The sequence below is a fragment of the Opisthocomus hoazin genome, chromosome 7, assembly GCF_030867145.1.
Source record: "Opisthocomus hoazin isolate bOpiHoa1 chromosome 7, bOpiHoa1.hap1, whole genome shotgun sequence".
NCBI classification, from domain to species: domain Eukaryota; kingdom Metazoa; phylum Chordata; class Aves; order Opisthocomiformes; family Opisthocomidae; genus Opisthocomus; species Opisthocomus hoazin.
Genome location: NC_134420.1, coordinates 32263322 through 32290350, shown reverse-complemented (window position 1 = coordinate 32290350; position 27029 = coordinate 32263322). Strand labels below are relative to the sequence as shown.

Here is a 27029-nt window from a genome sequence, read left to right as displayed (position 1 = left end):
CAGAACTGTGTTTCTGTCTGAAGTGCGATGCATTTTTGTGTGTGGCCTTAAAGGGCAGCAGCCTTTCTGTCTTCAGACAGCAAACTGCAAACTCCAGTTCACTGCAGCTTGCCAGCTCTTACTTGCTGATTTCTTACAGAAATTATAGATGTCAAAATTCAATACTTGGATTCTGGATCATCTTCATTTCAGTATATTTGTATATTCAGTCACTTAGCAGATTTAGTTGTGGACCTTCCTGTGATTCATTATGAACTTTTAAGGCAACCAAGCTCACATGCTCACTCTTTTTTACACGTGTTTGTGTGTGAGACCATGTGCCTATCTGTGTGTCTTTAATAAGCATTGAACCTCTTAGCAAGTTTCAGTTAAATTGGATGGATAAGGAAGAATCTCTCAGAGAAGAGTCCCCTGTAATTTATACAAAAATGAGCTGCTAAATATATGGAGAGAGGCCTGAATTATTTCCCCACTGAGAAAACAGCTGTTAATGTTAATTTGCTCAGCACTCTGGGAGGCACCCCCGAGCCAGCCCTTGTGCAGCTCCCCACCAGGCACAGCAGGGGCTGTTACCCCTCCTGCCCATCCAAACAGGCAGGTGACACAGGAGGAAGCAGAGCTTTGTGCAGTGGGAGGAAGGAAGAGGAGACTGAGAGATGTAGGATATAATCTGATGGAAACAGGCCTTTGTTCTGCTGCTTTCTGCACATTTTGTCACCAATTTAAGTAAAACATATCAGTTTCTGCAGATTCCATGGTAATTATCTCTATGTGATCCATTTAATAATCTACAGGGTATAGTTACGCAACCATACAGCAGTTGCGTGGTGCTCCCTTGACTTATTTTAATCACTGCTTATATACAAGGATTTATTTTTTTTCACTAATAGCAATAAAGTCCTTACCACTAGACGGTTTCCTACAGTTCCGGGAAAAGTGACCTCAAAACAAATTAGAGATCAAACATGTTTTTCAATATGGGAGCTACATATTCAATGATTCTACTAGCCTTTTCCATTTAAATTATTCTGCAGGGGAAAATCAGCAACAAACCCAGCAATGTTAGATTCAGAATACCTTTCTTCAGCTCTGTGCGGATGAAAAGGTTGTGCATGCTCTCTCGCTTCTCTCCATCCTTTCTCTGTCTTCCTTAACATGCTGAACACATCATCTTGTGCCTCCATAAGGTCTCAAAATAGAGATGTTCCTAATTCTCTGTTCACAGAATATTCTTGAGCTGAAAGTCTATGATGAAAATGCAATCGCTAAAGATGACCTCCTTTTCACCGTCCTCTTTGATGTTGCTAAAATCCAGCTTGGAGAAACTGTTCGCTTGACTTTTCAGCTAAATCCAAAGGTGAGGAATAAAACTGCCTTCGGCACAGGAAGGAACTGCATTTTTGGTATTACCTCCTAAATAACTTCCAGTAAAGCAGTTGTAGGTTTGAGGGTTTATTTTCTATTGATTTGTGCTTCATGCATCCTGTAAAATACCTTCCAAACTTTGTTCAGCAAAGTGGACGAGGTTTACCTCCCTACCTTGGACATAATCCTCAAGGTTTTTACTATCTCCTCAAACCTCTTAGCAGTTCCCTTTTTTTCCCTCCTTCTTGACTCTGTTGCTCAAATAGGTTTTGTTGGAGATAAAAGACCATCACTATTGCACAAAGTTTCTCTTTTAGAGTTGCTTTTCCTGCGACCAGCACTTGTGAGTTTGGACATACTCTGGCACAGATGTTGGAGTATTCACTTAAAAGTTGATACCGTGCCCTGTAATTCTTTTGTGTATACCTGAATATTACACAAAGATCCATACTGAGGTAGTAAAACCCATTGATGGTGAATTACTGTAGCTAACTTGTTACTTCAGTGTGCCTGAATGCATACAAGATGACTTCACTGTGGGATCTCAATGTCCAATTTAGATACTTTTATAGATATGCTGTTTCACTGACTTTTCTTATAGAGTATGTATTGGTATTCAGTTTTATGGTGATATCAGCAGGCAGTCTATACTAACTTTTCTGGTGACTGGTCAGTGTATTGCTCATGTTATAGGAGTCCTTTCGATCAAAAGAATTGAGAATGCCCTCCGCTATCCAACAGGGTCAGTCTTCCAATAATGTTACCCAGAAAAAACAAGGCTTTAGACAATTTTAAGCCAATAGTTACTGCAGGCTTAGGACTGGGTATTGCCTATGTGACCATTTTACTCTACCTCACCACCAAAGAGACAGGTGCAGACAACCTGGGCACTGATGGTTAGCGCAGGAGGGAGAATACGCTTCAGAATCACTCGAACTCAATTGCTTTCACTAATCTGAACATACCCTAGAGCAGGAGGGAAATTTGATTAGAAGAGCTGTTTCAGGAGCCAGAATAATCATTCACAACCATAGCTAGTGAGAAAGAAAATGAATTTAAATGCTTCTAATGAATTAATCTTTTACAGACACAAGAGATGCTGGAGGTTGAGTTTGCTTCGGAGAGCATGTGAGTAAAACCCATATGAGACCAAAGAACTGTACTTCACAAAAGCAAGCAGTCAAACACATGCTAGCGTTTAGTATAACACAGTTTCAAATGCTCAGCATCACAGCAACAGCTGGTGTTTACCAAGTTAGTTGCACATTGGCTAAAACACTGTGTTTTTTCTCTACCAAGTATTATCCTGGATACTAATTTACCTCATTTGCTGGAAGAGGGAGAAGGATAATAAGAACTGCAGCCACTGTGCTTATTACTACTATTGTTTACCATTATCATTAAAAAAAAAATGGAAGCTGCATTTCAGATGTCTCACAAAATTAAAAATCAGTGACATATTTGAGACTATGCTGGATAAAACAACCTTTAAGGAAAGTGTTATTCCTTGGTGTTCATTTAAGGATGTATTTAGGTCATATTAGTTCTGATCACATTTTTTTTTTTCTCTTTTTCAGTCCAGTCGCTCCTGAAAAGCTTGTAACTAATGGTGTATTAGTGGTAATTTAAAACTATTTCTATTCTATGTTTGTTTTCATGCTGGTGGTGGGAGTGGTGAATTTGGCAGGTGCCCCAACACCTCACTGCAGGCAGGGCTTCAGGGGAGGCAGACGGGGGCTCAGGCACTGGCAGCCATCCTGCTGTGCTGCTCCCTGTGGGAGAGTGTATTAGGAAAGAGAGAACATAACTAGTGGGGATGCCCAGAGAGACCTGTCGACCACCAGCAGCTGATAGCAAGCCCCTTGACAAAGCCTGAAGTGGTGTTTCATTGACGTGCTGCCTCTGTGTCTTTCCCTCTGGGGACTTCTCTTGGTATCCCTGATGTGCAGAAAGCAGACTCCACAATCTGTAAGACTGTAAAGTAGGTATGTTTATTCGGCGCCGGGCGGCACGGGGGGTAGTCCCACCAAAGTCATGCGCGCCGAGCAGCAACGTGTCTCTTCAATTTATACAATCAAATATTACATATACATTAGATTTCCCAATACACCTATACATATGCATCTATCCTCATTGCATATCAAAATCAGTTCCGAGAAATAATTTCCATAGACTCCTCCCAGTTGCACTTGTGCAGTGCCTCCTAGTGGTGGTCGTCGGGGGTCCCAAGATGAAGGCCCATCCTCTTCATCACGGTGTCCGCTGATTGACCTTTGTTTCTGCGCAAACTCAGTTCTCTCCTGGCTCCCATCCATACAGCAGGGTCGGTCTTGACCGGTTCTAGGCGACTCCCAGCCCCTATCAGGAACTAACCCCTTTGTATGGAGATGTAAGACTCTCTGCTTCAGTTAATTTAGACAATAGATAGGCACTATCAGTTTTTTAAATGCACAGCAACTATTAGGTAATGCCACTTCTATTAAAATCCCTTTTAACCCCTTCCTTCATCCCCTCATGGCCATCCTGTTTTTCCCATCTCCACAGGACGATATGGAAGTTGCTTTCTTGACTGCCCTTAACTCACGATTTAGAGGAGGTAGCACTTGGCTGTGCAATTCCACCAAAGCAGGGCTGCGAGGACAGCCCTGTGATTTGCCCCACTCATCAGTCTACCCTCGGGAGGCTTCAGCACATTCCCATTCCCTCCTCTGTTGTTTCCCCCTCAATTCCCAGCCCCATCCCCATGGATGGACCACCGCACCACAGCCATTTTTCTTCCAGCTGAAACTTGGCACATCTTCAGAGTGACAACGTCTCTCTCCTATCAGCCTAACAAACACAGGGCAGACAGTTTTCCAGAACCCGGGGAGCCAGGTGACCAGAGATAGGTAGCAGTTAAGTGACTGAGATATGGCATGATTTAAATACTTTATTCTCTCATTGTTCGTCCCTGCTACAGTCTCGTGAAATTTCCTGCTTGGAAGTCCTGGTGGACAATAGGCAGATGAAGAAAGAACCTTCAGGTTAGACCTTAAAATAGAAACAAAAAATCTTATTTTACAGTAAACTGAAAATCTCTCATTTTTTTTGTCATTTTCTTATCAGGTAATTTTCCTACTTTGTTCTTACAATTAGAGCACAGGAGGTGGATGGTTAGAAATATCTACAGGATCATAGATCCAACAATTAGAGTGTATCTATGCTAACTGACTATAAAAAATGGACTGTATAATTGAATTGAATGATTAGAATGATGACAAATCTTGTTAATGCTCTAAAATGGAAGTAAATACATATTTCTATCTCAATAATTTACTTTTTTCCCAATTTGCCTGTATATCGGAGTTTGTAAAACAGCTACTTCTGTTTTATAAGCTCTTTTTTTAATTCTTCTTCCTGTAATGTTCCCTGGTTGGATAAATAGAGTCTGGAAGCTTTTAAGCATTGTTGAATGTTTTGTATATTAAAATGAGAACTTCTGAATGACCATTTAATGTTCTATTGCTGAGATCATTATCATTAACTTACATGCTTTTAATCTTTTCTTTTTAGAAAAAGACTTCTTATTTTCAGTGAAAGGATCCTATGAAAAGAGCCAGACCCTGTCGCTGGGGTCTTCCCAGCGACTTGTGGAGCCCCTGGCTTTCCATTACACGAAGTACAGCCTGTCAGAGCTGCACATGGCTCTAGCAGAGAAGCAGCCTAACTTCTGCCCAGTATGTGATCCTTAGCTTAAGCACAGTAGACTCTTGGTTTTCCATACTTGATTGAGGCAAAGAGAAAGAATTTGTATTTTTAATTAAAAGCCATCTTTCATGTACTGCTCTGGAAGAGCATTGTAACCCCTAAGATGCCTAAATATTAGCTGCCAGCTTGGAAACTGCTGGACGGTGACTACATTTGAAAAAATAAGTTGATGACAGTGGTTTTTTGTGGTGTATACATTGAATATTTTTCTACGTTTATAATTTATTTTTCAGTCTACCTCAGGTGAAGAGAAAAAAGATTGCCATGCATCCCTCACTATTCCTCTGGACTCACTTCCCTTCAAGGAGAAAGTAGCAGTAGCAAAGGTGATTGATGCTAACTTTTTAGAATAAATGTGAAGCTGTGGACCAAAGATCAATAGGCATCAGTTAACTAGATGAGTGTGAAGTAGGGGTTTAGGTATCTAACTGCTAGCGCCCTTACATTCCTAGCAGAGAGGGTTATGGACCAAACCACATAGCCAAACACTTGAGAGAGGTGTTCCTGTGACCAGCTGGGGGACTAACGCAGGTCAGAGCAAATGCAAACAATGAGGCAAGACAGGGCATACTGGCAGAGCTGGTGCTCGTTTTACTGTATACTGCTCTGTTTATCTTTCGTTTAAAACAGTTTAAAGAAAATAAAGTGGAGTTGGAGAAGTTTTAATAATGGGATGGATTTTCTGATTGTTATGGCTTTGTGGCTCCAACATGGCTCTCAGAAAAAGTGAAGGGCTTCAAAGCTGACTGAAAGGAAAGGACATAAAATAATCTCCAGTGCTTATACTGTGGGTTTTTTTTTTCTAGGATGAAACAATAAATTTACATGTGAAGTCAAATGACTGGTAAGAAATTCTGTCTTTGGGTTTTGTGGCTGTGTAAAAAAGAAGGTGCCCAGATTTTTTGCCTTCTTACCTTTTCTGTAACTAAGGGATAAAGTATTTAGTCAATGATTATATTTACTCCTATTTACCATGTTAGTTACCCACGTCCAGAAGGTGAATGTTGTTAACTGTGCTGGGTAAAGCTTCCTGTTATGCTATGATGCAGGAGTTCAGTTTGGAAGGGGAGAATAATCTCTTCTGGCTGCAAAATCTATGGAGCTATGAGTTTAGAAAAATATGTGTTTGTACCTCACTTTCCTTACTTGTAAAGAACCTGGAGTATTTGTATTTATAAAACTTGGACGTCTTCAGGCAACAAATCCTAAATATTCCACTGTTTATAGTATCTGTATATGTATTGCAGTATTTATGTTAGACATTTCTTGAAAATCAGCATAGCAATAAACAATATTTCTGGGTTTTTTTTACAGGAAGATTTTACAACTTTTAAACTTTCTCAGCCTTTTCTCTGCTTTGTGGTGATGTGCTTTTGTGGGGCTGCAGTTGCAGCTTTTCTAAGCCCAATAGTAGAGTTTGAAACTTGCAAAGCTTGGGTCTAGACATTAATTGTATGTGACTATGCACATCGTATTTAACCCTGGACTTTGTTTGAGGTCAAGAAACTTAGGTGTTCGCTTGGATTTTGATCTGTGTATGGAGGAGAAAAATTTCCTACAGAAACGGAGGAAGTTTGTGGCTTCTGCTCTGAAAAAAGCGCTCCATTTAGAGCAAGACCTACAAGACCATGAGGTATGGGGACCACAATAGCGACTGGATTATGCTGTGTAACAAGAATGTGTTATGCTTGTAGCCATTCACATATTGTTCCTTAACGAGCTCTGATGTATTCAGTGCCCCATGTAAAGCATCAAGAAATGTTTAGATGAAACAATGTGAGAGCATGGGTAGTATGGAACCCACTTGCTACACGTTTGCTCAGAAAACAGAATGCCATAAATCAGAATTCTTTTCCCTGACTGATTTCTTTTTCATCTGTAAATTGTGGACCTGGATAGTCCTACTCTATTAGCTCAGCATTCAGTCACCAAGGCCCCATAAGGTGTTTTGGAGGGGGAAAACCCAACAGTTAAAGTGATAGTACATAACACAGATTGATGAGGATGTTTCTTATCACAGACTCACTCCTCTGTTGCTTATCGTCACAGCTGTATTGTCGTTCTAACTGCACAAAGACATTCAGCATTTTTCTCTCATCTGTCTGGGTGAGTTAGGGTTTGTATTTGCTCATGTCCATGCTGGCCTGGGGGTGGCTGGTGCTTTAGGAAAGGAGCATTGTCTGTGATTAGGCACTTCAGAAGTGAAATTTTCATTTTGGGAGCTTTTCTTTCACCTGTACTTCACCCTTTGTCCAGGACACTTGGACCAAAGACATATTAAACATTATGTGACAGAATTGCTTTGGATGCTATAAATTATGTCCCTGCTCATAAACTGATCACAAACAAGTATATTGTTTCTCATTAGCACACTATTTTCAGTGGAAAAAAGCAGTTTCTTAAGGATAAGAATCTTTTGGGAGAAGCACTTTTAACTACTAATTTCACATTTTGCAACAAGAGAATGTTTTCTCGTAGTCAGGTAAACTCAAATCAGAATACTTTGTTTTCACCTGAAATGCTTCACTGGATCAGGCCACCGCTGAGTATTTCCTTGATGCAATTGCCTGGAAATGTGCATGGGAAATCTCATTTGGCTGCTCTTCTCTTAGTGGGCTTTTTGGAGGAATTTGCCTTCCTGTAACACAATTCTGATTTCCATGCCATTAGGCTTTGGGGTTCATCACTGCAATTATATTCTCTAGGTACTTTAGAGGAAATGTAATATAGTTCTTATACTTGACTTACAAGAGAGGATGAGTTCTGCTTGTTCTCAAAATAGAGCTCTCATGAGATGATATACCACTAAGGAAAATGCAGTCTAACATTGAAATGCCTTGAAACAAAGATTTGAGCTGCTTTGGTAAGCCAGCATTTAATGGTTTAGAATGAAAATTGGTTGATTTTGATTGAAAAGGTCAAAATTAGCTAATTACCAGTCTTTTTTTTAGTTATAATTTTTCTGTGCAAAATAACAGGTTTTCATCTTTTTCACCCTGCTTGGGGAAATGGGGAAATGTTGGAATTTCTTGTGGGACAGAAATGCTGCAGTTCATTCAGTTCTGATCTCATGTACTGGTAAAGTTCTTGCTTACCACTGCTGTGTTGATGTTTAAACAGGTACCAGTTATAGCAGTCATGACAACAGGAGGTGGCACCCGGGCACTGACATCTCTGTTAGGCAACCTGTTGGGTCTGCAGAAGCTGGATCTCTTAGATGCTATTTCATACATTACTGGGTCATCTGGTTCAACATGGTAAGGAGTTCCTGAACAAAGACATCATTTCTCACCTCTGTAGTCTGCTGTGTGAGAGATTTATTGTCTTCATTTTGGTAAAGGAAGGTGTACCTCTTTAGTCTTGAGCTTTTTTATTGCTGCATTAGGAACACATTGCCTAAGCCAACTTATGGCCTAGGTACTGCTTATGGGGAACAACATTTTCCTTGACCCTTTCTTTCATCTCTAGGGTCTTTCCTAGTGAGTGACCCTGGTGCAAATCACAGCCTTCTGCATAAACCTACACAGCACAGACGGACTTTTTGCGAGTCCTCAGCTTTCACTAGTGATCTGGAGGGGTCCTCGAGATCTTTTCCCTTCAATAATCAACTGAGCCCAAAAGATGTTTTGAATGAACCTCAGCTAGTTCATTTGATGTGGTCCTTAAATCTAAGTCTAAAAAGTGAAAGTGTGTAGAGCATATGACAACATACTTCCTTTCTTTACCCTAGGACCTTGTCACATTTGTATCAGAGCGCTGACTGGTCACGCAAGGATCTGTCCAGACCGATTGGTGAAGTCCGCAGACATATGACCAAGTGCAAGCTAAACTGCTTTTCCCTGGAGAGCTTGAAGTACTATGACAAGGAGCTTAAACTGCGAAAGCAAGAGGGATACCAGATCTCTAGTACTGATTTTTGGGGGCTTCTGCTGGAAAAAGCATTAAGTGATGGGGTAGCGTGTCTATGTTTCCTTAACAGCTACTGAATTCTGTTGTATGAAAAATGAAGCTCCAGGGACAGATGCTAGCCTGAGAGCATGCCAGCATCACTCAGCAGATTAATTCTGCTTACTAACAAAGGGGATTTGTCCCCACATATCTCTCAACACATAATTAGCAGACCAAGCAGTATTTGGTAGGGCAGAAAACCTGTTTCCTTCTACTAGTGTGAGTATCTGACTACCTAACAGCAGAGTACTGCTCCTGGTTTCTGTTTCTCTCTTCCTCCCTGTGAGAACTTACATAATCCATGTAAAATGGATGCGTTTACTGGAAAGAACAAGACCGCTGTATCACAGTGTCCTACAGCTCACATGTAACTAAATAAGCTTATGTGGATGTGTCAATGTTTTGATCACTCCTTGGTTACCAAAAAGTGCGGACACAAAATGAGTAGAGAGACTAAGAAAATTAAGATGAAGCAGGTATTTATTTTGCTGTAATCTTGCAAGCCCACACACCATGCCAAAAAGGTCCCTTGGTTTTGCTTTTTCTCTGGTCAATTTACAGAAAAACAACCACAAACTCTCAGATGAGCGACAGGCATTGAATCAGGGTCAGAATCCCCTACCTATCTACATGATCCTCAACATGAAAGAAGACTACAGCCTTGCAGAGTTCAAAGGTGATGGCGAAATTGAGCTGTATCTGGACTCAGTTGGTGCTTAAATGATCTGCATTATCAGTTTCTGCATGTTCTGCAACGCCTTCCACTACTGAAGCATAGCATTCATACACAGTTCCTTTTCCTCCTTAACCTCCTCTTCCATTTCTAGACTTTGTGCCTAGGCTCTGGGAGGAACCCATCTTCTATGGGGCAGGTGAAATCTGGGGGAGGTTCTTAAGGACAACCAAGGTACTCACAAGTCAAAGCCTTAGCTCCACCTGTGGGGTAACTTAGGCTGGCTCGCTGGAAAGTTCTGGATGAGCAAGTTTGGGAAATGTAAATGAGTGAGTGGCTGAAACCAGCTGAATGATAATTCCGTACCGTGAGGAATGACAGTCTGTGATCACCCTGCTGACAGAGTTTGTCCTGCAGCTGCTTCCTTGTCATTTCAGAGCCATTCCTGCGGGGAAGTAGGGATAGGATCGAGATTTAAAAGTTTATTTTGTTCCTCTGCAGAATGGGTGGAATTCACCCCTTATGAGGTTGGGTTCTTAAAATACGGCGCCTTCATTCGTGCAGAGGATTTTGGCAGTGAGTTCTTCATGGGTCGCCTAATGAAGAAGCTCCCTGAATCCCGCATCTGTTTCATGAAAGGTGATGTGCTCCATTGCAAAAATTTGAATTGCAGAAATATGTACTTTATTTTTAATATAATACAGACCCTGCATATTGCAGCCAGTGCCCTGCAACATGTAGGACTGAAGCAAAGTGTTCAACATGTTGTTCTCACCTCTGGCTGAATTCCTTAGATACTGGAGATGGGCTAAAAATACTTAGAGGAAATTTCAAATAATGCTATTAACTGTTGCTTTTGTCTTGAATGGTGACTCTCATGCCTGAAGTTTCAGGGCTGCTTAAAAAGGTTAGGTTTGTTTTCAACTGATCAGCAGCAGAGTTCCACAAGGAAAACATTTGTATGTTGAAACTGGAATCTTAAAACCAAATTTGTCTATGAATGGCATGATTTTATAACAAAAGGCAATGTTGTTGCTGAGTTTGTTATAAAATACAGAAATTTTGAGCAGTTTTCTGAACTGTTACTGGTATTTTTGCAAGTTTAGTAGTACTCTAAATCCTTTGTAATTTTGCTAGCATGATAAAATCAGTGAGTTTTGTTGTCCTTGTTTCAGTAAAGTGGGTAGCTCCCAATAATGCAGGAATGACAACGTTGCAGTTTTTATGCAATTCTTTTAGTTTTGCATAATGCTGGAACTCTCTACCCCACCCCTTTGTATGCGGGTTCTCTGGGGTGAAGTTGTCTGCAGAAGAGTCCATCTGCTCTTAAACCTGAGCAAGAGATGTATTGCATGTAAATAAGCACAACACACAACAGGACACCAAGGATACCAGTAAGAAAGTGTTTACTTATGAACTGAAAAATCCATATAAGCAGTAACTCCATGTGGTATTCTTTATCTAGTGTGCAGAGAAGTTGTACACCTCAATGTGTTATGCAAGAGTCCAGAGTTATATTGGTACAACCATGCGAAAAAGCTGTGTGTGAGGAACAGGAGCTTGTGCTTAGACACACAGACACGAAATCTGAGAGCTTTCATGGCTGTGTTTAGAGCTTTTAGTGATGTCATGAATTAAGAACAGAGGTGGCTGAGGGAGACGACTCGGAAGATACCACAGGATCTAAGAGTATAAAGAAGTCTAAAAAGGGGAGGAAAAGTTCAAGCAAGGTAGTCCCACTGGTGGCTCTGAAACACAATAGTTCAGATACAGCCACCAGCACTGGACGTACCAAATCAAGCACAATGCAGAAGAAACTCCTTCATACTTCCCATTTTCTTGTATTCTTACATTAATCACTCTGTGCTGACTGCCAGAGGTAGAAGGTTGGTCACAGAGCTAGGTGAGACTGTGGAGCTGCCTTCTGTTGCAGTTTTGCAACAACAGTGGTGTGGTGTGGTCATACCCAAGGTGGCCAGCTAGTAAGCACTCTCAACACACCCAGTCTGGGCTGAGCTCTGTGTTCTCAGCCCCAGCACCTGAATTAGGCTGGTGAACCCACAGCCCTAAGTGTAGCTTTAGAAAGGATGGAGTCAAGAGTTAAAGCAATGTTGCCATCTAGTGATGCAACACGTAATGCCCTCTTGGGTTGCAAGGATAGAAGCAGGGTGTCATTTGCAGGCAGAGACGAGGCCTTTTATAAGAGCGGTGGCTAGGGCTGGAAAGATTGGATGAGCTTGTGGGGATACAAGACCATCAGGTTTCCAGAAGAAAGGCTAGGGTGTGTGAAAGCTTGCCTGCTCTTTTCAGCTCTGTCAGCCTAGTAAAAGATACTGTCTCTCCTGGTAGTTCTTCATTCAGCAAATATAAGTATCATGAAAATTCAGTGCAAAAGGTTAGGGAAACTTTGTTATGTAATTATGAACAAGTCCTGGGGGACACCAGTGTTTGGAAGATATTAAAATGCACAAGCAGTGTGTAACTGCTGGAGCTCAGGGAGCCGCAATAGTTCTGGAGTGAGGAGGCACCAAGTGAAGACAGGAGAAATCAGAGGAGCCGCCTCCTCACAGCAGGCCTGCACAGAAGCTTCTCAAGATGAAGCTGTGTTGATGGAAAACTGGCCAGTAATTATCTGCAAATGAACTCTGGCTGCCAGCTCAGTGTAGATCCAAAGGGCCCCTATTTGATTTATTTCTAACATTTCTCAAGCGAGTCGCATTCTCATTACTGTGAAGCAGAAGATCCTTGGCTTCTCGTCCCACTCCACAAAATAAGCCAGGTTTAAAAGGGAATTGTATTTCTGTTACTAATTTTAGGAATGAATAATTATTGTATTTCATACTTTGTGATGTATGGCTTTTGCAAAGCTTTCACTGGTAGAGATTTTTCAAGGCAAAGCTCAGCACTGCCTTTTCTGGCAGAGTTCTTCTCAAGGGCCTGGAGCAGAGCTCTGGAGGAAGAAATACTTTTCAAGATCCAAGAGGCTTTTGGAGATTTCTGCACTGGGGAGGTGTTTTTAGATATTCTTTTAAGTGGATGGGCAAAAGTGAGAGGAGGACTATGGGGATGATCCAAATGTGACAAGGGAAATCTTACAAGGAACATAGAAGATGTCTCATTTTAGAGGACTACTCTGCAGACTATCCCAAATTGTGCTCTAACCGCTTGCATCTTGGCTATTCAGGAGCAGCTGCCAAACCTTTAACTAAGTACAGAGTTGTATACAACATACTTTGTAGACTAAACCCTTACTTCATGTGAAATGGCATGGTTTTACTCTCTCCTGACAGTTGTTTATAGGACAGGAATGTGCAGGCTGGAAAATGTTTGTTTGCAGTATATTGGCAATAGTTGTATGAGACAATGAATTACAGTGGCTGAAGGCCTAGCACAATGTTTAAAACTGTTTAGGTTCCTCTTTGAGGACAGAATGTGATTGCTACAAAAGAACTTAATGCAGTTCTTGGAAACCTTGAGGTGTTCCGATACTCATTGCAAAGATGAAAGGTTATTTTTTTAAAGGGATATTTTCCATTAAAATGCTTGCAAAGCAGTTTCCCTGTTCTCTACCATTGCACAGGCCTGTGGAGCAACGTATTTTCCTACAACCTGTTGGATGCCTGGTATTCATCACATCCTACAGAAAGGTGCTCAATGAGGTGTACCCAACACAGGACTGTTGATGTTGGTTGGTTATGTTTCTGTTTCTACCTTACCTGTTGTCCTGTTAATCTTTAAATGAATGTTGCATTCAGATGTATATAGTGTGAAATCTTTATGAAGCCTTTTTAAATCTTAAAACTGAGGCCAATTCTGCACTGTCGTTTTGGTTTTTTTTTTTTCCCCTGAGGTGTCCTGTTGCCAGCGATACATAATCAGGTTTCCTCTCTGAATTCATTCATAGCAACATTATTTCCATTAGTCTCCCTTGGACTGAATTCATGCAAGTGATTTGCCACCAAATATAAAACTACTGAAGTTTTTTAGCACATCATCTTTGCCAAGGGCCTTTCAGTGAACATAAGTGTTGTAACAAACATCTCAGTGTTGTTTTCTCTGTCTGCCTTGGCAGATCTTCGTATGTTGTTGTTGAAGACTTGGATATATCAACTACGTGGAATGCCATTTCAGTGTTCTTTGATCTCCTTGTAAACCTGTGTGGTCCTTAGAGGTGTTGGCTGTTCTCCCTGTGTTCAAATGTGGTTAGCGAGTTTGATTTGTGGGCTTCTCATCACTTTCTCTAGGGAAGTGTTGCAGAACGCTGAGCTCAATAAATGCCTCTGCTAGAAAGTCATCGATCCTTTTTCCCAATCTCATGAGGTGTCATTTAGCGCAATCCTCTTTCTCTGCTATTTTTTGGATGTCTAATCCTCCTGACAGCATTTTTTATTTTTTCAAAGCTGGTTGGGACTATCTTTGAAAGAAGCCGAATCCCACTGCTCAGCCTCCACTGACCTTCACCTAGGCAATCCACCTATGACTTCTACCAAGTGGTAGATTGCTTTTTTCAGCTTTACTGAACATTGATTTTTGTCTTGATATGGATTTGATTGTATGTTGCCATGTCTTATTGGGCTCTTCTTTCCACTAGCTAATAATATTTTATTAATTATAATTATTAATTAAATAATAATTACCTTTTGGTAATTCAGGTATTGCAAAGCACTGTATCAGAGCAACAACTTGTTAATCTCCTGTACCCTACAGAAGGAGATGAACCTTCCCTACCAGCCAGGAGCCATGAGTTGGAGACTTACTTAGTCACCCCTGAATGTGGCATCATGGGCATCATTCGGCAGGTCCTGACTGAGCGGGTGATGGTTTCAAAGTTCCACAACTTTCTGAAGGGGTTCCAGGTGCACAACGAATACCTCCAGAGCAAAAGCTTCTGTATATGGAAAGGTAAACATCCCTGAATATTAATTTTTGTCTGCTTAGATGGTTGATGTTTTCATTAGTGAAGAGAAGGCAGAGGGTGAACAGGCTTTAGTCTTCATTTTGGAAAGAAAAATTTAAAGATAACTAGTAAATTGCATTCAGTCAAATCAGCCAGGCAGAACTAAGCATCTTTAGCAGAAGTGGCTTGCTAGAAACAAGCACTTTCACTGAGCTTAAAGTGAAATTGCAAAACAGATCAAATAGCGGCACAGCTTCGTTTTTACTGAAATTGAAGTGTTAATAAATACTCCAAGAAATCACTTGATTCCAGGGAAAGACAGCTACTGCTCATCAGGGACTGGAGAAGAGCAGCATGCAGAGTGAAGGAGCTCTGTCTTTTTACCTTGGACAGGTCTTTCTGTTCTGTGTCAAGGGTCAGATTCCATAGCGTGGCAGGGTCTTGGAAAGCAAAAGTAATCAGGAGATAAAAGGCATTTTTTCCTCCCTTATTAGCCAAACAACAAATAAATGACTTAAGTGAATCAGTTATAGTAAGAAATATTTCCTTTCAGATACCGTACTAGAGAATTTCCCCAACCAACTGACAGAAACAGCAGAGTTCATGTGCCTGGCAGACACGGCGGGATACATCGATATCAGCTACCCACCGCTCATGAGGCCAGAGAGGAAAGTGGATGTTGTCCTACACTTAAACTATTCTTGTGGATCACAGACATCGGTGCGACAACCACTCTCTTTTCTTCAATAATGACCACTGTCTTTTAGCCTGTTTAGCACTTTAACTTCTATGGAGTTAGAGTTATTTCTGTAGAAGAAATTGATTCTGGGAGAAAAGGATTCTTGGCATACAGCTGCCATTTTGTAGATGTGTGGCTCTCTCGGTGATGCTGGTATACCATGGCAAATCCCCTAAGGAGAGCAGAAGTAGTATCAGTTTTCTAAATCTTTTATTTTAATGAAGTCTCCATTAGGTAAATGCTTTCTCCTAGGCCTCTGTGCTCCTGGGATCTTGATATGGCTATCAAGCCTACACTAAGCATGGAGTGTTGCTCTGGAACTAGTACCACCACTGATGAACTCGTTTCTTTTGTCTTGTGATATCTATCTAAAGGATATCCATATGCAGTTGAACTAGAAGTAATTTGTCTAGTTGTCTTCAGAATGGTAACTGGATTTTTATTTTTTGTTCTAAATTGTGGAGAAGAATTGTCCTTTTGATGCCATGTCTGCTGTATTCAAATACCAGCTCACAACCTGGCCTATAATTCCTGTTACTAGATATCGATAAGACAGAAGTTCTTGAAGACCAAAGTTTTCATATACATAAACCAGATACAGGAACAAAAATCCTGCTTCCAAAAATGACTTACAGACTTGCAAGATTAAATTAACATTTCAGTCAAGACAATGTTTGCTTCCAGATGCTGACATCGCTTTTCAAAATCACCTTAAGGCATCTAAGACAGTTAAGAGGCTTTTAAATATTTCACAAGTCAATGGAATGTTTGTACCTTTGTGAATTCATATTTAGAAACTGTACCATTTGAGATTCCTGTCCATTCTGCTCATTTCACGATTTTCTCCCATAAAAGGCATGTTTCTGTGTCCTGAGCAGCTAGGATACCCTGCCTGCAGCCATGAACATCTTATTTATCTTGCAGATAAAGGCTGATGAGGAGGAGGAGGTAGGACAGCAATCAGGAGTGAAAGTTCGAGGCTGGGTCTTGAAATGTTGTTCTGTTAATAACTAGTACTTAGTATCTCACACAAGAGACAAAGGCCAGAAGAAACACTGGCAGTGAATGCTGCTCCCTGATCTTTGTAAAGAGCCTTTGGTGGATGCATTGTGCATTTGGAAAAGTTGGGGAGGGTGGGGTGGCAGAATTCACAACCTTTTTTTCTGTCTGAATGCAGCCTTTGGAAGAAGCCTCCAAGTACTTCCTAAAGCAGGGAATCCCATTTCCCAAAATCCACTTGAGTGAAGAAGAAAAGAAAAATCTAAAGGAGTGCTATGTCTTCGAAGATGCAGAGACCCCAGAGGCGCCGACAGTGGTGTTCTTCCCGCTGGTGAATGACACCTTTAGAAAATACAGAGAGCCTGGTAAGCAGTGGTGAAGAGGTAGTCCTCCTGCCACCTGGCTGCCCTTTGGCTGTGTCAGGATGAGAGGGATGGTCTAGTGCAGTCCTCTCCCTCCCCTGCTGCAGCTGCCATGGGAGAGAAATGCGGGTATCTGGGTAGTGAGGAGAAACGTTGTGCCCCATCTGGAAAGTGGGATGTGGGACCACATCTACACCCCATCAACGACCTTTCCTTATTTGCCAGGTGTGCAGCGCAGTCCAGCTGAGATGGCGCAGGGCAACGTGGACGTTTCCAGCGTTTTCTCCCCGTATTGCATAAACAGCTTTACCTACACTGAGGAGGAGTTTGACAAGCTGGTAGAACTGACCAGCTACAACATTCAGAACAACAAACATCTGATCCTTCAGGCTTTGAATTCAGCTATAGAGCAGAAACGACAGCACAAAAAATAAATGCAATCCTGAGTTTCAGAAAAATATCCAAATAATATGTTTTTCGTGCAGAAGAATCAAGACCTGTTTGTGAATGAATGTGACAGACTTGGGAAAGTACAAAGACTTGTCTCAGCCTGTGGCTCCTCTCCACCACATGATGATCCTAGATAAACCGATGAAACAACATAATGAATAGTCTTGTGCTTTATTTATGTTGGTTTTCACTGCTGGTGAACATTTTCTTCATATACATACATGTGTATGCACTAAGTCAAAGCTTAGGAATTATGGGGCTTACTGACAAGTTTTTTAAATTATGAATGTGGGACAGTAATACCAATTCTTTCAAAATTCACTATACTTGTAAAAGTTCCATGTTAAGTGAAGACAAAGTAGAAGTTACATGTTAAGTGAAGACAAATGAGCTACAGATATTTCATTTGCAAATCTAGTGCAACAGAAAAATACATAATAAATGTGGACAATGTCAAAGAAAAAGAGAAAACTACAGTTTCCTATAGTGTCAGCAAGAAATTTTGGTGGAAATAACATGCAAAACTAAACATAAGAGATATAGAAAATCTGAGATTTCATATTGAAAATACAGATTTTCTATACTTCTGAATTTACAAATTTTATTACACCAGCAATATTTAGGTTTCAAAAGTCCCTTGGAAGTGACTATTCCAAACCCTGTCGTGAGTCAGGATTGGTTCTTCTAGTGCATGTGTAAGTACCTAACCCGGGGTTGTACTTTCCACTGAACGCTTATGGTATTTGGGGGATCCAGCTCAGTATCTGTGTCCCATTAATTTCAGCAGGTTTAATAGTATTTCTTGTTATTATAAGATGGAATGTTGCAGGAATAAAAACATCAAAAAATGAGAGACGTTCAGATTTTGTGGTAAGAAGGGAAGCTAAGTGCTTTACACTGATATCCATGGGTAATTCATGGGTAATTGCATAACTTTGTCAGTCCCTAACTGTATACATTCAACACACCGTCTAAGCAACTGCTATAAATAACACAAGGCAATTTGCTGAAACTGCTTATTTTTGAGCTGAAGACCAAAGTAATGATTTGCTTTATGAAGGGCCTGAATAATGCAAATACTCTGTAAACCTGTTTCGTTACACCAGAGGTGCTAATCTAAAAAAAGGTATAAAGTTTTGGTCAGTATCATCTGCCCTTAATTACTTCAAACTTAACTGAAATGCAGTAACTTGTCTGTGCTGAAGTAACAATTATTGGCACATACAGAGCTATGCATAATACAATCATAGGCAAAATAGAAAATGAATCTTTAATTCAGAATGAAATGTGAACCTCTAAAAGGCTGAAAATCTCTCTTCCCTCTTGCTATGACCACTTGTCTTTCTCTCTTCCTTCAAGCATTCAGGCTTTCAGCCTTTATCATCTTTAGTCTCCCACGCTCACCTCCGATGACCTCAGCCCCCTTAGGGATGGTGTCTCCTTGCCCCAGCTGCTTTTCCAGGCCCTCACACCCCCATCCAATTTGCTGCCCTGGTTCAAACCTCCAGTGTGCTGAAATGGCTGTTTACTTGCCAGTGCTCATCAAGGGCTCCTCTTTGTGATCTCTGCTGCTGAGTCACGCAGTCCCTTTCGGCATTGCCTCTCCTCTGCCCCAGCTGTAACTCCCTCTTGGCCTTCCCTATTTATGATTGTGGCAAACCAATTTCGTGTGACACATACGTTTGTTACTTCTCCCACCTGCCCATCTTGCAGCAGGGGTTTTGGGCATCTTCAAGAGCTGCCATCCAAGGCTGTCAATGACACCAGGCTCCAAGAACCCTGCCACTCTCTTCTCATCCCTGCCCTTAACTATATCCCTTTGCTTCCCTGGTTGTCTTTTTGTTTGTTTTTAACAGAGAGAAGCCCCATTTGTTCCAGGTGTGCCACTAAGGCATCTGGCTTCATCCTCCATCCAGCTCTCCTTCTCCTGGGGCACTGGGGGCCTTCACCCAGAGATACATAGCAACCCCATAGGTAATGTCCTTGAGTTGAGAAGAAGGACACCAGCCCCATCATGCCATCCGCAGCTGGTTTCTTCCTCTCTGATATATTGTAAAGGTGTCTCCAGGTGACTCGTTCTCAGCAGTGACCTGTTCTCCTGCCTCTCATCTAGTCAGCACTCCTGGTCCATATTTAGCAGAGGTATATTGTTTGTGACTTAGGGGGTTGGTTAATTTGTGGGGCTCAGCTTGCTTTTTATCATGAAATTATTAATTAATTGCACAGAACACTTGCAGAAGATCCTGGTCATCAGTTCCTGAAGGCCAGCATGGAGGCTTTGTGTGGCTTTGTCCTCTGGCATTTTTTGTTCCAGTTCAGCTGCTAATAGGGTATGTTTCCCATGCTCAGCCTCTGGGCTGGTACTGAGGCATGAAAAGAATGTAGGTAACAGTTGCAGATGTAGGCATTTAAAAGCTCTTTTGGTTTTGCAGGTTGGGAGTGTCCCTTTTGACAGGATATAGGACTAATTTCATGGAATTATCCATTCAAGGGAGGAAACTAACTAAGCAGGGAGAAGCACTGCAAAAATCCAGGCCCACGCTGTATCACACTGTTAGCACTGACAGGAGTTAGCATGATTTTTCCTAAATGTTTTAAAAGACAGAACTCTTGGTCGCTGTAGTAATAGGAACTAAAACACTAACACGGTGACATTCTTAATTGTAATGAATATGTTCTGCATCTTTTCTGTGCCTGGCTTTTCCTTCTTACCTATTCATTATCTGTGGGTAAGTGAAGGGGTCAGCATGCAATTGCACCTTTGCCCCAGCCCTTCTGATTATCACAAAGGTGTATTGAGAACTGGGCAACTCAGTGAGGTGAGTCAGCCCATAGGAACCTAAAGAAAGCAGCAGTGGGATTTTGAACCCCTCGCGAGGCGTGTGAGTACTCGGACAGTCCTGTCAGGTGAGTGCCGGTGAGGAAGCAGAAGCTAATGGGATGGTTGGCATCACCATCTTACACTGTTCTGTAGCCCAAAGAGTGATCAAAGAAAAGATGACTGCAATCAGTCTGAGTCAGGTTGCATCATGTGAACGGCAGGAAATGTATCTGCCACAGTGGATAGAGAAGAAATGTGGGTGTTAGAGGAGGACTCCCTTCTGAGAAACCCTGTGCCAAAACCTGTTTGCATGCAAAACTCTGCTGTGTTTGTGCAATATCTCACTGTCTTGCTAGAGTGGTAATACTGCAGAGGAGGCCATCAGGGCCTCATTTCCAGCAGGGCTGGTTTCCTCATGCCCTGATCATGGCTGGTCAACAGGTAGCAATGGGTGAGAGCTGTGTGTCTTTCACGCCATTGAACGTTTGTACCTTTGAGCTCCTCCTGAAAGTCTGTCCCTTTCAGGGTTCTCACTGAACACCTGCAGTGTTTGTAAAACACTTCCCCAGCACTCCTCCCACCCCTCCAGCTCTACGTACCAAAACTCTGGGATGTCTTGTCATGTCTTCAGTTTCTTTCTCCTTGGGTCCTGAGGTCTCCTTTGCACTCCCTACAACTGACTATTGCTTATCCCCTTTTCTCCGTGCAGTTTGGTGTCTCACCCAGATGTCATGGCATGATCCCAGCTGCCCTAATGCTTGTAGTATTCGTGCTTGTTCCAAATATGACCAAACCTCCATCATTCAGACTTGAAGCTTCTAGAGGTATCATTGCAGTCTGGCAGAGACATATAAGAAAAAGGGGAAAGATGAAGAAAACAGGTGGTATAAAAAGCAAGGGAGGGAGGAAGGGGAGAAGGAAAAAAATTTCTATAATATCTGAATAAAAGTGAAAAAGGGAATTATAGCTATGTGGTATTGAGCTGGACAAAGGAAGGAATGAATATTTTGGAAAGCCAAGAAGTCAATGGGAAAGAAAAGATGTCAGCGAATTGAAAGAAGAAAAGAAAGAGGAAATCAGGAATAAAAAGGTGGTGGAGACAAACATTTAAAGTGGAGATAAGATATATCCCACCTCTGGTTTCTTCAGAACAGTCTTGATGGGCTGTTCCTTAAAAAGAATAACAACTAAAAAACCCTAATCCAGAAAATGTAATGGCATTAAATCCTACTGCTGATATTCTGACCACTCTGGGCTCACAGAAATCTGATATGTGCACTGTGAGTGCTTTGTATCTCCCAGCTCTCTCTTCTTTTCTCTGTCCTTAAACATGGGGAAAAAATGGTCCCTCCGCCCCTAACAGTACAACTTTTCCTGCCAGCTGCTGTTTATTGCACCCTTCTCTCTCTCAGCTAATAATCTGTAAATTAGTTGCAAATATATGAAATGTTTGCTTTCCTCCTATTTCCTTTCTTCTGCTGAGGTAATTGGACCATCCTTAGAGGCTGATAACTATCAGGTAAGGAGCTGCAAGTTTCTACATATATTAATATGCACTTTTAAATCTTGAGAAATTGATACCTGTTTCTTTAATTTTGCAATTACTGCTACTCAGCTGGCTGACATCCAAAATTGTTCCAACCAGTCTTGAAAGCAAGCCATGCTTCAAATTACTCCTTGAGCTGCAGTTATTTTGGTTTGGTATCTACTTTGTAGACATATGACATACTCTATTTTTGAGATTTAACAAATTATATGATATCCTAGAATTTGTAACAGATTAAATGCTTTGGTCCCATGTGCAGAAGAATATTCAAAAAATGCTTTGCTAGACCCTTAGCAAATACTTTTTCTGGTCACTCTTAAGCTCTGGTCCATGATCACTGCTGGTGCAGGAGCTGATTGCCTGTAACCCACAGCTGGTTTAGGGCACGGGAGGAAGGACCATGCTGGTCATACTTCCCTCACGCTGGTTTCCAGCTTGTGAGTTGATGATAAACTTGCATGTAATCTGCAGAAATGTGGAGAGTGAACAATGATTCAGAAAACTTTGGGACCCATTCTTCTAGTTTACTGTACTGCTGGGAAACCTCCTCAAAGTACAGAAAACATCCCACAGTGAGACAACTCCAGGCACAAAGGACTTTCTTACTGTACAGGTAAACACTGAGGGCTGTACATTTGCAACATGCATAAAATCTGAGAGACATAAAATCGAACACAGCTCTTCAATTAGACTCCTCTAAGACTGGTGTGGTAAGTGCTGGGCTTTATCCAGTGCATGAGTAACTGTAACATGAAAGAAACATAAACAAGCATTTAACTGTGAGCACAGTGATATAAAAAGTCATTAATGATGCCAGTCTCTCTACTGGGAAAGTGATAGCTTTCAGTATCAGAGCTGTGTGCTAGTTACATGCTAGGTGCATACAAATGCTGATGCATGTCTGTACTGGATATAAAGTGCCATACTTTTCTCAGTATGATCATCGTGTCCTAACAGGAGTATATTCTAGTACTTTTAAACTCTTTGGTTAAAGACTTGCTTTAAAATTAGTTTCCCCAGAAGATGCTTTCTTACCCGTGACAGGGGTGAGATGACAGACAGCAGGAGTGCCTTCTGTGAGTTTCCTCTCCTGCTCCACATCTCCTTCCTTCACTAATTGCACAAGCAATGGTCTAAGACACATCTCCTCCTGCAGGAAGAGGACATAGCTGAGCCAGAATGACCATCTGACTCTGCTCTCCAATGCTGATTTTGTATAGAATTATGCAGACGTTTGAGAGCAGAAAGTCCTGGTTGTGTTTCCAGCTTGCCAGAATAACGCCAGGCCCATTTTGCCTGGCCTGTTTGAAGGCTAGGCAACTATATAATGTTCAAGGCATTTAGAGGGGACACTGGCTATCAACAGTTTCAGTCCAGTCCAAGACTGTGATAAAAAAAATCACAATAGTATATGTGAACACGTTGAAAAATGTGAAGTTTGTCATGGAGCTCCATTTCTCCACAGGTTGTCTCTGCAGTCAGACATAATACAAGTACCTTTGTCAAGTGATCGATGCTTCTACAAACTGGGTTGTAGTGTGAGTAAGAAACCTAAGTATTAGAGGGAATACGAGACCTAGCAAGCACTAATCAATGAAAGTAGTGTGCTGTTTGCTGCCAGGGCAACTATGGTTAGATCTTTGAAGCAAATCGATTATTTTGCTTCATCTATCCTGAAATACAAAATGTAAAGAAATAAAATTATTCCACCTGGAGCCTCTGCTTTTCATTCTACAAATTGAGACCATCCAGCTTTGTACATTCAGACTTTAAATTAGATAACACTAGTTCAGTTGTTAATGAGAGCCTTGGTGTTTTCTTTCTGTATAATGTTCACTGTGGAGTCACTCAGGTGGGAGCAGAATACCTCAATTTAGCTGAAGGCCATACAGATCATTCCAGATGGCTGAGTGCGCATATACTGTGGAATTAACTCCACAGATGTGGAAGTCTGTATGTAGAATCCACCTGTTCTTCTGGATGGGTTTCCTGGAGGACAGAGAATCTCAACTTTCTTAAGATTTGTCACCTTTAGAGGGGTTTCTAGCTGAATATCATGACTTATGCTAATGGTCCTCTGAACTAATAAGCCTTGAAAAATCTGGCCTGCTCTGAGAACAAGTATATCGGTATTGTTAGTGTCCCATAGCAGGTTTTCCAAGGTCAGGCAGGTCTTCTCTTCTGGTGAGGCTAAAACAAATAGGCGAACAATTGTTCACTGAACTAAGCTGCAAGAGGAGTTCTCCAGCACGCAGCTCAGGGTGTCCATGACCTGAGGCTAAAAGATGTTCTTGTACTTAAAGTGTGGGAAGAGCTACTTTTCATGCTGGAAATGCAGATAGCATGACACAGCCTGCTGTACTAGAGCTGTTAGTTTGTTATTCATTTGTTTTTCTGTGTTTGAAGACGATAATTTCCACTGGGTATGCCTGGAGATGTTCATGTGCTCTTTTGTTCATGCTCTTTGAACAAAATCTCTGTAAAATAAAACTAATAAGACTAAACCACTAGGTACTATATTCCACTCATCTTGACATGAGTTCCCTGCAGTTGCCATGTAAAGTTCAATTGCCTTTCTCTGGAAAATGAATGAAAGCATAGCTCTTATCTGTTTTGCACAGCTATTATGTATTTCCTTGCGCTTTTTTGGTTGAACTTAAGGTACTGCCCTGTGCAGTAGTAGTCCTGGGTAATCCTTGTAGCCATAGGTATTAACCTCAAGATGTCTGCAAAACCCTGCAAATGTCCACCTCCTTCTACCCTGCCATCCTAACGCACAAACTCTGGTACTGCTACTCCATGCCCTTCGTTCACCTCCCCTACCTACAGCTCACCTCTGTGAAGCAAAGACCCAGCCCCGTTCCCTTTCTGTTCCCCCAGAAAGAACAAATGGGAGCAGCCCAGGAGGAGCTGGGAGCTGCTGGTCCATGCAGCGACCAGTCTGGTGGTGGGGTTGACCCTTTCCATGGGGGTTACTTATGGCACAGGGCAGGTTCGGGTCCCCCTGCCTATATGGAGTCTTTGACCAAAGTGGGCAGGTCTGTGCCTGCATGCAGGATGGATCACTGGTAATTATTTACACACAGAGGCTTTTTCCAGGGCTCAGTTTCCCCCATGCAGGAGCTGCCATCACTCTCTGCGCAGGACAGTCCCCGTGCCGCGGGTGGGGAAGGGCTGGGTTTGAAGGAGCAGGCTCCATCGGTGGTGCCCTCTGTGCTTCTCCTCCATTTGGCTGGGTGGCCTGGGACTCTGCTTACCACAGAAGCAGGGTGGCAGCAGCGCATGGCCCAGGGAACAAGTGCAGGCTGAGAGAGATTCCCAACCAGAGGAGGGTACCGCATCCCTTTTGTTGTGCTCGCCGGGTAAGAGCCTTCCCTGGAGCAGCCATCCTTGGTGCTCCAACGTCTTCGGCAGTGGGAGGGGAGTCCTTTACTTATATGGGTGGGGCCTCAGGTAATTTTATAAAATAACTTGTCATTGACTCCTACAGAGGTAAATCCTGCAAACATGTCTCAGGAAGTGCTGCCCGTGGAGATGCCAGAAACGCTATATTACACAAATCCAGGGAAGGTCATGATGCCATCAAATGCGAAAGCACTCCAGGTAAGAAAACAGCTTTAGAAGTTTGCTTAAGGTCCACTGCATTTGACATTCATTTGACACAAAACAAAATCCTGCTTTGTGTGGTGTTTACATACAAGCTAGTGTACAAACTTACTGTCTGATGGGACCAAACGGCTATGTCTCTGCCTGAAGGAGTCTAAGGTGAAATGTTCTCTTCGTGGCTATCAGTGGCAAAAGTCCTCCTTACTCTGCTGGAGCCAAAGATCTCAACTTCATAGGCAAAATGAGAGAAGTGAGCATAGCAAGGGGACAGAAAAGGAACAGAAAGTGGAGAAAATGAACAGGGAAGGAAACACCTTTTAGGGAGTGAATTATCAGCCTGAATCCAGACCCAGGCTTAAAAAATCTTTCTTCTTCCATAATTAAATGCTACTTTTATTAAAAACTTAGTATTTCTGTATCAATAGCAAATTTTTGACATGTATATTAATGTGACAACAACATTTGTTGTTATTGGAAAAGGGATAAAGACAGGATAGAGAATAGGGATAGGGAACTGTATTTTATTTCCACATTCCCATTTTGTTCTGAATTTTGCAGATTGCTTTGCATTTTCTGGGTCATTTCAAGATTTGCATTTAATTTTAACTGTGGTATGTTTTGACGTTGTTCTGTGTGCTCTTTGAGTGGATGAAGGCATGTTGCTTCAGGAATTACTCTGGAAACAGAACCAGAATACTTTTGACATTTTTATAGGAACTGTCCTTTAATGGTGTTTTCTTACAAAGTGTTTCAAAAGGGGGCACTCTGCGTTGTAGAGGTATTTTGGAACTTCTGTTTCCTGAAAAAATTGAAATGTTAGATTTAAAATTTTGCAATTGCAATGTGTTTCATGCTCTGGGTTCAAACCCAGAGAAAAGATTCTAGGATTTTTTTATACTGAGATTTAATATTCCTGAGAGTAGGATTGCCAAAAGATCACATTCAAAACAAAAAGCAAATCTTTATTCACAGAACAAACGCAGAGGCACCTTTTGGGTATCTCACAGCTGAAATGGCTCTTCGTTCACTGACTTACTGAAAGGGTATCGCTGACATGGATTTTGTGCCAGTGCGTGCCGAACCACGTGGTGGTTTGTTCATTGTGCTGGGGACTGTAACACAGCTGGGTGTAACCAACAGTTGTTCTCATTGGGGTTTCAGCATAAGTTATTGCAAGTAGGAAATAATTATCTACCCTAATAATGCTGCTGTTGTTGTGTTAATGTTATCATTTACCAATTGTTTCCTTCTTTCTTCAGGATGAAGACTCAGATGTCGGTTTTTTGGAAGGTGGTGAACCGCAAGAAGAAAACGATGAAAGTACTGTACCAGACAAAGGTGATTTCAAGGTATTATGAACAATAGAATTTCAAACCAAAGAGGACTGAGAGGTTTGTTTTGCTCAAAAGAGGAGAAGGCTTAGGTAGACAAATAACAATGGCAGCAGTTTGAATGTTATAAGGGAAACACCCTTAGGTTTATTGTTTGGATCATTTTGTTCCTCCTATGTTTACAATTTTCAGAATTGCTTGCATTTCTCTGTTACTTTTTATTGTGAGCATGCAGGATACGTGCAGTTTTAGTCCCTCACTTACTTGTGAAGGAAATTCATTTGTGAGCTTTCTGTTCTGCAATGCTTTTTGTAACTGAAGGGCCAAAAGTAAGTGTGACGCACGTTCTGCTGTAATGGCTTCAGCAGTGCAACCTCCATCCTAGCAATTTATGGGAGAGTCCTGGATTACTGCACTCTGATTCTTCACCACTTCTGCGCTCCATCAGGAAAAAAAACTGTAACGGGATTCTGTGAAAGCAGTGATGCTTGAATGTTCTAGAGCTATTTGTTGTGTTTGAAGATCAATCATAGGTTTCTTTTTGT

General features: G+C 41.6%; 2 protein-coding genes across 2 annotated transcripts in view; both read left to right on the top strand.

Moving 5' to 3' along the window:
* The window catches only part of LOC104328115 (cytosolic phospholipase A2 epsilon), a 36763-nt gene extending 19599 nt beyond the window's left edge, over positions 1-17164 (top strand). Inside the window, exons 4-20 of the mRNA XM_009933087.1 lie at positions 1226-1357; positions 2453-2493; positions 2943-2985; positions 4325-4388; positions 4918-5081; positions 5346-5438; positions 5919-5956; positions 6610-6745; positions 8233-8369; positions 8843-9065; positions 9622-9736; positions 10235-10372; positions 13314-13421; positions 14441-14635; positions 15184-15350; positions 16547-16733; positions 16956-17164. Coding sequence (XP_009931389.1) covers positions 1226-1357; positions 2453-2493; positions 2943-2985; positions 4325-4388; positions 4918-5081; positions 5346-5438; positions 5919-5956; positions 6610-6745; positions 8233-8369; positions 8843-9065; positions 9622-9736; positions 10235-10372; positions 13314-13421; positions 14441-14635; positions 15184-15350; positions 16547-16733; positions 16956-17164 — 2190 coding nt within the window. The remainder of the gene's footprint in view (positions 1-1225; positions 1358-2452; positions 2494-2942; positions 2986-4324; positions 4389-4917; positions 5082-5345; positions 5439-5918; positions 5957-6609; positions 6746-8232; positions 8370-8842; positions 9066-9621; positions 9737-10234; positions 10373-13313; positions 13422-14440; positions 14636-15183; positions 15351-16546; positions 16734-16955) is intronic.
* A 7890-nt stretch (positions 17165-25054) lies between these two features.
* Positions 25055-27029, top strand: part of LOC104328179 (cytosolic phospholipase A2 epsilon-like) — a 37347-nt gene continuing 35372 nt past the window's right edge. Inside the window, exons 1-2 of the mRNA XM_009933166.2 lie at positions 25055-25150; positions 26413-26502. Of these exons, the coding sequence (XP_009931468.2) occupies positions 25055-25150; positions 26413-26502 (186 nt within the window). The remainder of the gene's footprint in view (positions 25151-26412; positions 26503-27029) is intronic.